At 33.3% G+C, this 9,823-nt stretch overlaps 1 protein-coding gene across 2 annotated transcripts; it reads left to right on the top strand.

The window, feature by feature from the left end:
- Positions 1–5,666: 5,666 nt before the first annotated feature.
- Positions 5,667–8,507, top strand: LOC132723178 (uncharacterized). 2 transcript variants are annotated; one of them, XM_060707855.1, is made up of 2 exons: positions 5,667–5,913; positions 6,711–8,507. In XM_060707855.1, exon 2 carries the CDS (start codon positions 6,758–6,760, stop codon positions 7,658–7,660), a length of 903 nt encoding a protein of 300 aa, XP_060563838.1. In that variant the 5' UTR covers positions 5,667–5,913; positions 6,711–6,757; the 3' UTR covers positions 7,661–8,507. The 2 variants fall into 2 exon arrangements, with proteins under 2 accessions (XP_060563838.1, XP_060563837.1); XM_060707854.1 differs by lacking the exon at positions 5,667–5,913 and adding an exon at positions 6,074–6,177.
- Positions 8,508–9,823: the final 1,316 nt, after the last annotated feature.

Here is a 9,823-nt window from a genome sequence, read left to right on the forward strand (position 1 = left end):
TTTTTTTTTTTTGACATTACAATTTGAAAGAATTCTCCTTAAATTATGTGTATTGTCTGAATTTAGAAGAAAGTAGTCCGGCAAGACAGCAGTGAAAATACGGAAAATATATTTCACTACAGTGAAAAATAGCTTTTTACAGTGAAAATACTAAAATTGAAAATACGCATTTTATTTCATCAGTATTTCTCAATATTTCACTTATAAGTATATGGTAAAACAATTTCTTTTTGGCTTGATTTTTAGTTTCTCTATTTTTTTCATGGGTCAGCCTATAACCTCTATATGTAAACGGATAAAAGAATATCTCTATTTATTTATTTTTATTCATTTTTTGTATTTATTTATTTATCTAAATTGTTGTTGTTGTTGGTTTCTAGTTGGGGGAGTAAGCAGTTGACAGTATGCAATTGACAGTAAGCAGTTGACTGTAAGCAGTAGGCAGTTAACAGTAGGCAGTAGTTAGTCAGAAGTAGACAGTAATTAAGCAGTCAACAGTTGGCTGTCGTTTTATGGAATTCCATGTTATAGTCCATGCATTTATTAATTTATCAGTGAATTCCTTTAAATGTTGTTCTAAGAATATATATGTACCTGTTAAACTATTAAAGTAAATTAGGAGGCAGAAAAATACCAAGGGTCCAACCGGGTTTTGAACCACAGACCATTTGGTCCGTAGACGGACACCTCAACCACGTCGTTAAAGGGTTAATCTAACAGCAAGGCTGATGGAAAGTGGCCTATATACCTACAACCACTACACTCCTCCCCCTTTTTACTTTTCAGAGCTAGCCAGCTCTCCTGAATGTCACTCCCTGCTTACCGCATGAGTCCGTCAAACACTTCTGACACCATTTAAGTAAATTAGGAGGCAGAAAAATACCAAGGGTCCAACCGGGTTTTGAACAACACACCTCTTGGTCCGTAGGCGGACACCTCAACCACATCGCTAAAGGGTTTACCCAACAGCAAGGCTGTTGGAAAGTGGCCTATATACCACTGCACTATATTGTGCATGACCTCCAGAACGGCAACTATTCGGCAACTGAATAATTGTTTTACCAATACAGTTGTAATAGGTCGTCCATTTTTATTTTAATGCTATATGCAGTGAATAATAAGTAGTAAGCCGTAAGCAGTTGACAGTAAGCAGTTGACAGTAAGCAGTAGGCAGTCAACATTTGGCAATTCCATAGTATATTGATTCATTAATGTTCCCAAAGAAATATTGAGATAAATATAAAAAGTTATGAAAGTATAACAATTCTGTCATAAACCTAAATCAATACACCGCATAGTTACGAATATCGATCAACAGATCAATTGGGTATTATTTAATACTTACATGTAGTAAAGCCTATCTAGTCAGATTATGAACAGGTATAATATAAAATATATATTAAGATATAGTTCCCCCTTTGCATTAACAAGCGGTTTGCTCAGTTATTTCAAATAATATATTAACAAATATACATGTATATCCAAATGTTTTTGTTGATGCATTTTGTGAAAAAGACAACCTCAAAGAGAAAGTTTGATCTCACACCCTGGTCAGTGGTTGAGAACCAAATCCATCCCTTTTATCAAAAACAGTTTCTATGGCCATATAAGGTTTTTGCCATAGACCGCGAAATACAACTTTTGTTTGGTTACTAGGATATGTTTTCATGTGTAAATGGTATAAACTTTAAATGAAGAAGAAGAAGAAGAAGAAGAACGTTTATTTCACTTAAACTACAAGTTTCTCGTGATTAACATATATACAAGCATACATATATAATGACATGAAAAATACAATGACATGAAAGTAAACATAATAATTATATTGGATGGACAAAACAAAATAGAGATGACACAAATAATATGAAATTAGGCAAAGCCTATGAACGGGGAAGTCGGTAAAAAAATCCTTTCATTTTTCCGTTTTAAAGGTGTCATTCGGTATTATATGTACCCACTTCCGTTTTCACTCGGAACACTCGACGAAATTATTAATCCGAAAAGTTGAGATTTGTTACGTTATCGGAAATACACGCCTTTTTATCATTGAGATACATTGTAAATGGCGGCGCGTATCTAGAACTGACACTGAAAATTTCATTGATAGGTATAGAACTCTATATATTTTTTAATTGTTTTTTATTTGAATTTTCTTTTAAATATACACGTGTAGTCTATAGCCGGGCAAGCCAAAGCCCGGGCCCGCTTCGCGGGCCCGGACTTTGACTTCCCCGTATTAAAGCATAATGGATATTACATACACAATAGTATACACAATAAAACTTTTCATTAGTTGGTTCTGTTAGGTATACATAAAAGTAGGTTGAAATACATATCTAAGCATTAATAATCTGATATCTTAATTTGAAAGCTTCATTAATATATTTACAAAGCATAAGTGTTTCTTTATTTTTATCACTTTTTAATAATTGAGTAAACTTAAACATACTTGGTCTATTTCTATAATAATTCTTAATATATATATTTCTTAAACTTTCATATTTTAATGTTTTAACACTTACTTTTTGTTTCAGTTCCATCTGTTACTTTCCTACCAAGTGCGACATTTAGCGTCAAGGGATTGCGACATTTAGCGGCAATCGATTTTTGTGCGACATATAGCGGCAACGTTGCGACATTTAGCGGTAGGCGATTGCGACATATAGCGTTGATTGCGACATATAGCGTCAGCGTTGCGACATTTAGCGTTAGTTGCGACATATAGCGGCGTTGCGACATATAGCGTTGCTACAACCAGGATTTCATTTTAAAATTGTTGAACAGTAGGAGCAGTAGTCCAGTGGTAGGACGCGCGCTTAGGGATCGAGAGGTCCCGGGTTCGAACCCCACCAGGGGCACTGCTAATTTCCTTGAGCAAGAAATTTACCTGCGATTGCTTCACTTCACCCAGGTGTAAATGGGTACCTGCGAGGGTGGTATAATTCCGTTGCGCCAAGTGTCGCTGGCACTAAGCGGAGTTAAAAAGACTCCCCAGGGAGATTGATAGATAGATACCAGTAGCCCGATGACCAGGGGTAATAGCTGTAAAGTCGGTGAACGTGCGTAAGCATGAAACTTAGACTATAAAATGCAATTAGCTTTACTTTTGTAAACAGTAATTATTTTAATTGCCTTTTATTGGTTTTACATAAGATTTAAACTAGATATGTACCAAGGTAAGTTAATATGTTAGAACTGTCAATACGCGATATGCTGAGTTATCTGGCCTTCTTAATGTACAAACAAAGTGTATAGTTAATTTTATCAAGCACGTTGTTTTTCTAAGTTAAATGGACATCTGTTTGTAAAAGAAAAGAAAATGAAAACAAGTTCTTTATGACTGACGATGACAGAAATTTAATACATGCTTTGTCGAAATAGTTAAGCATCTATCAACTAAACTAAAGAGGCAAAAGTTGTGTGTTTGTGGATTTTTTCAAAACATCACTTATAATATTATGTTAATATTTTGAGATATTATTACCATGGCTTATAAGTAAATGACAACAAATTACCTGGCTCGATATGATATTGTCTTGCGTTTGACAGAGAATAATCTGACTTGATGTAATATTAATGAAATAACAGTTGACTGGGTAGTTTTCTCTTTTCAGTAGCTGTTTATTTTTGGTGTCCTGTTAAATTGAAAAAGAAAACTCATTAGCCTTAAATCTAAGCTACTTTTGCATTTTAAGTAAACTTAAAGCAATTAAGTAATTTCTATGGAAGGCAAAATATAATTTTGTTTACTTTTTTACTACCTTTATCACATTTTTTTTACATTCAATACATTTTTATTGATGTATTAACAAATGTTCTAAATTAGTTATGACAACATTATTTAACAAATAAAACATGGGCTTAAGGGCAATATGCAAGTTTACGGACTGGTTGGTCAGACTGAGGAAGGTATATGGCCCGAAGCGCAGCTGAGGGCCATATTCCTTCCGAGGTCTGACCAACCAGTCCGTAAACTTGCATTTTGCCCGAAAGGCCATGTTTTATTTGTTATATTATACCGAATCTAAATCCTTTCATCCATTTGTTTTGTGCTGTCATTTTACTATAATTTGCTGTTAAATAATAATTTCATTGTTAAGTGTGTGAACTATCTCAAACTGTAGTCGGATTTTGTTTTATTATTTTCAAGCGATGCAGCAAATAATCATGCTCTTCTTTTTAATATTCCATTTTTGTTAATCAAATTAAATATTTAATGTTACTAGGCAAAAAATCAGGACTTTAAGAATTTCACTAAGTGTATAAATAAAATTTTCACAAACTGTATAAATAAAATTTATAATTAAATTAAAGACAAATCATGACTTTTGATCAACATGTAATAAATTTATGTCTGATAAAAAGGCGATTTGCCTGGCCATTTTGACAGTTATCGTCTGATTCTTGTGTCGTCGTAAAATTCGCACGTCGTGAAAGTTACGTTAAAACGGTCTTCATAAGAATTATGGACCGCCCCGGTCTGTATGTGGTTTATGGACCGGATGACGTCATATTAAATATAGAAGAGCATATGCAAATGAGGTATAATATAAATGCATAATTGCCCTTTCTCAGGATGTAAACATATATTTTCAGGGCTCAAGGTGCCTTCAAAGAACATATTATTTTACACTGCAGTCTATATAACACTGTTTGTGCCTATCATATAGACTTATAAATAAACAATTTACAATAAACCTAACATTGTTTGTTTTAAAAATTCATTACGAATCAAAACAAAAAATGTATTCTTGAAGTCGTTATTTCTTGATTTAAGGCAAACAAAACACGTTAACTTAAATTCACTATTGGCTCAGATCATAAAAAGGGAAAATACTGCAAGTGAATTTTGTTTTTCCAGAAATGACACTATCTATAATTATTAAAATAATCTTTAATTATGTCTAGTTTCCTTTTTATTATGAGTACATGTATAACACTATCATCGCGAGATCTTGAAGTTTTCATTTATTTGCTTGTTATAGATTCGGTTCGAAAAGACTAAGTTATAACAAATTGAAAGGATGAAATTGCAATATCACTGCCAAAATGTGATGCAGAAAAAACGTTTAAGCAAAGTAAATTCATTACACGATTCAACGGGTTAAAGGGTAAGCCAAGGATTGGTGTTTGAATAAACTTTATCAATGGAAATTTACGCAAAATTGATTATTTGATTTCATTTACTTAAATTAATTTTATCACGGTATTTAAAGTGGCTTTATGTGAGATATCAACCCATTAATTACTCAATTAAAGAAAAATAAAACAACGTCTCGACATGCTTGTTTAGTTAATGATAACCTTTTTTATACAGATTTCTGTGGCTGTTAATGCAATAATCTCGCGAGATACGAAAACTAAATATATGAGAAAATATTTATCACAAACCTTAGTCCTACCAAGTTTAATCTATTATCGCTGAAGTAGAATTAAGTCTTCTTTAAGCATGATTAAACCGCCAAAACTGCTACCCGATAAATTATATAGACATTCAACTTATCTGTACAGTAAATAATAGATAGAGGTTTTCTATTCAAAGATTTTCGTGTTATAAAAATGTATTTTATTGAAATGCGCTAACTTTCAAATCAAATAATAAAGCCACGATCAAATTTATATATAGATGTCAAATAATATATCAAAAGTACTAGGTATATATAAGCGTAGTGTGTTGAAAAACACGGTGATATTGCGTTTTACATTTAACCTGTGTTTATTTTAGCCGTTGAAGGTATACGGTAAACGCTAGTAATAATTAAAGTCAATATAAACTTTAAAAGCAACCGTATTGACTGCTTTTTACAAATGAAGTTGGATATTTGGTGTGTTTATTGAATTTTTAAAACTCCGTGGTGCTTTCACAGCTATATAGACGATAACAAAATGAATTAACTTGGCTGGATTCTGCGGGTAAATATAAGTTTTTAATAAAAACAAGGCATCGATCTAATTTGTAGTTTTAATTTAATTTTTCTTGCGAGTGAAATGAACATTTAGAGGGAGTTTAGCCGTTCATTGTTACTAAAATTACAATAAAATAAAAAATAGTAATTAAAATAAATAAATAAATAAATAATGAAAAGTGAATAAATAAAAGAGCTTGATATTTTAATAAGAAAGTAAACTTTTTAATAAGTGGTGTTATTAGAATGGATTGTATGTATTGCAAAAAAGGTAATGCATAGTAATTATGAAAACTGTATAATCTTGCTATATTTCGTAAACAGGTAAAGAAAGGTTAGTATTTGTTAGTCGGAATTAACTGAATTAAGTTTGTCTGGCGCGGCGCAGCAGTGAAACTGATTTAATGGAATCAATGCTGACATCACAATCACTGATTTACTAATTGGTTGAAGTTAGAATCTCCACATATTGCAACTGTTATACGCCGATTTAATGGGATATTATGTGATAACAAGTTGGTGCTGATTAGAAAAAATTACATGTACATTGTAATTTAAGATTTGGTGAACGGTCCAATTGGACAAAAAAAATTTCAACCAGAGAAGAATAATGTAAGCGAAATGTATTATATATACATGTATATAGCTTAATGTTTACACAGTCAGCATAGTTTCCATAAAATATGCCGCACTGCCGCACCAGACAAATTGTATTTTTATAAAACACTGACCTATATATATTGAATGAAAAGTTATATTTGACACAACTCAGTAAAACTTAAGGAATATTTTTCTCCATTTCAGGATACCTCCCACAACGAATTAAATTGCCAGTAGGAACTTATACAGATATGTTTTCAACAGTAAGGCGACAAAGACGTCCGCTCGGCTTTTATCAGCCGGAAAGCAGGCTCGAATTGCAAATGGAAAAGGCAACATTCAGAATGCACTCTGAGATACTTAGAAACCTTTGTGATAAACAAATGAGGCATCGACAGACGCAACAAATGATAGAACACGGAACTTTACCACTACCCTCGAAAGTCTCCCAAATGAATATCTCAACTCACTCACGATATACAAAAAGTCAGAATAATAATGCACAATTGCCACCGGAAATCCGATGGCTTTTAACAAGAAGTGCGCGCATGCAGCGAGCAAACAACGCGGGCTTTTCAAAATTTAGAAATCCCGTTAAAGTGAGAATTGTTTCAGCTGGTGGGCAAAGAGGTCAAAATACAATGTCTCTGGAACGCCAGCGCTCCATGTGTTCTCGTTTCGAAGGTTTCGATGTTTCCGGTGACAAAAGACTTCAATGTGATGTTTTAGGTCCGGATAGCTGCACCGATTGCACAAAAGTGCTAGATAAACAAATTGTAATGAGAAAGCAAAGAAAAGATTTCCCACGTCTTGAATGTCATACCAGATCTCTTGTTGCCCCAGATAAAGTAGAAAAACTATATTTGAATCATCCAAAGGAACTTTTCCACCCAGATAAAACTTACGCGTGTGGCTGTACAGTTGATCCAAAATTTGAAATCACTACGCCAATAGTGTATACACCCCATGAAGTGTTTGAAAGAATCCGAAGGCGGAAGAATATTGAACGCGGACAGGAACTGATACGTCAGGAAAATGAACAATTACGTCATCATAACAACACTCCTACAAGAATCCCTCTTTACGAGGAAAAAACAGAACCACCACTCGATATGAAAGTTTCCGTCACTTTTAGGACCGATGGATTAGATTGAAACAAAATTTAACGTTCTATACATCGAATTTCGACAAATTCACTCAAAAGATTTACACTCATTGTTAAGAAACTTTGTGACCTGAAATATTAATATTTGGATTTATTCGGGTAGTCAGCTGAGTTGTACAGAGGAGGAAAGAGACTCTTAAATAAGTATAAATAATAACATGTTTTAGTTCAATGATTTAAACATGTAAAGTCTAATGGAAAATCTGTAGGAAAGTCTGAAGGAAAGGAGGATCATTGAGAGCACCGGCAACAAAATGACTACCTGAAAATAGAAGAATATTTTTGATGGAGACTGTAATGAGAATACATTAATAGATGTAGTGCAGCATATGTCACGTCCATACCCTTTACCTTATACAAACGCACCATTGTATCAGTTTAAACGGTATTCAAACTGCACGAAAGGCATTTGGATCAATTGTCCTTTATTCTGAAGGACTAAAATAAAACAACACACACAGATGTATGACGGGCTACTTTTCGGGTCGTATTTTATACTTCATCGCATTTGAATCATGATTTTATCAAATTTAAAACGTCTGACATTCTAACAATAGTTGGCCTTGAAATCTATATGTTGTTTATATATTCCCACGTTTCACTGTTCAATTTATTCCTTTTTTTGTATTAGCCATAGTCATTTTTCACTGTCGGAATATTTACAATGTTATGATAATATTTTAATATTGGTTCATGCATTCTTTTATTACTTGAAACATTATACCGTGAGTTTAATTATCTATCGTAACAATTTGTGTTTGTAAGGAAGTATTCAAATTAAAATCTTTCACGTTTGAATTTGAAATAAATTTAATTAAATTTGTTCAACGTTGAAAGATTTCCAATCTCATTTGAATTTTTGATTTATTCTCAGATTAGAAAAAAATGTACGTGTTAAAGAAATTGTAAGGCAGAGAACGGTGCACAATTTGATTGAGATCTGTGATTTTATAAAATAAGTGTACACACAATGGCGACACAACAACACGGAACTGATTCAGTTAGTACAAAACTATAAACAAATAAATGATTGAAAAAGAATGAGAAGAATTCGGCGTCTTCAAAAATAAAGAAATAGAGGATATTGAATGAGTGTAAGTTAGTTTAATACTGAATTTATTGAACGTGTTGAATAAAAATATGTTATACGAGCATAATATTATTCCATTCAACGAGTTCAATAAAATCAGTAATGAACTTACACAAATTGAATATCTGATTTATCACATACCAAAAACAATGACAATTTGAAGTGAAAAAGAACCATTTTTTATTGGCGCGCCTTTAGTGTAACGCTAAAATTTAGCGCGTCTTAACGCTATTTTTGTATATCGCATATGACGTCACGTCAAAATATATTCACGGCCGTTCAATACCATTTTTACGGAGTCGCAAAATCGGGTATGTGATAAGTTATCGTACATGTATATTCTAACACGACCCGAATTTTTCACTATTGAATATAGAAGAACCGAAAGTGTGTATTATTATGCAATAAAGCCACAGTTGACGTTCTATATTTAGATATGACATGTGACGTAATCATTATACGATAGTGAAAACGCGAAATCACGAAACTACGATGGTGAAAACGCGAAAGTACGATGATGAAAACGCGATAGTACGATGATGAAAACGCGACAGTACGATACTACGATGATGAAAACGCGATAAACTATCGTGTTTTCACCATCGTACTGTTGCGTTTTCACCATCGTAGTTTCGTGATTTCTCGTTTTCATCATCGTACTGTCGAGTATCGCGTTTCAGATCAAACCATTCATAGGCGATTGCCCTAACGGCATTCCGTTACGGCGTTTTCATCATCGTACTTTCGCGTTTTCATCATCGTACTTTCGCGTTTTCACCATCGTAGTTGCGTGATTTCGCGTTTTCACCATCGTACTATCGACTATCGCGTTTCAGATCGACACATTAATAGACAATGGCCCAAACGGCATTCCGTACTATTGAATATAGAAGAACCGAAAGTGTGTATTATTATGCAATAAAGCCACAGTTGACGTTCTATATTTAGATATGACATGTGACGTAATCATTATACATGTGACGTAACCACTAAAAGAATCGGACTCACTGTAAATAAGTACGGAAACAAATCAGGCGCAATTTTGCTTAATATCATGTACGG

The sequence above is a fragment of the Ruditapes philippinarum genome, unplaced genomic scaffold (assembly GCF_026571515.1).
Source record: "Ruditapes philippinarum isolate M1 unplaced genomic scaffold, ASM2657151v2 ctg360_1_1_1_1, whole genome shotgun sequence".
NCBI classification, from domain to species: Eukaryota; Metazoa; Mollusca; class Bivalvia; order Venerida; family Veneridae; genus Ruditapes; species Ruditapes philippinarum.

What these genes read in the sequence shown, in the direction of transcription:
- LOC132723178 (XM_060707854.1), top strand. Translation starts at nt 6,153, where the DNA reads ATGGATTGTATGTATTGCAAAAAAG. An exon ending in TTGTATGTATTGCAAAAAAG is followed by an intron (nt 6,178 to 6,710) that starts GTAATGCATAGT and finishes TCTCCATTTCAG; the next exon opens with GATACCTCCCACAACGAATT.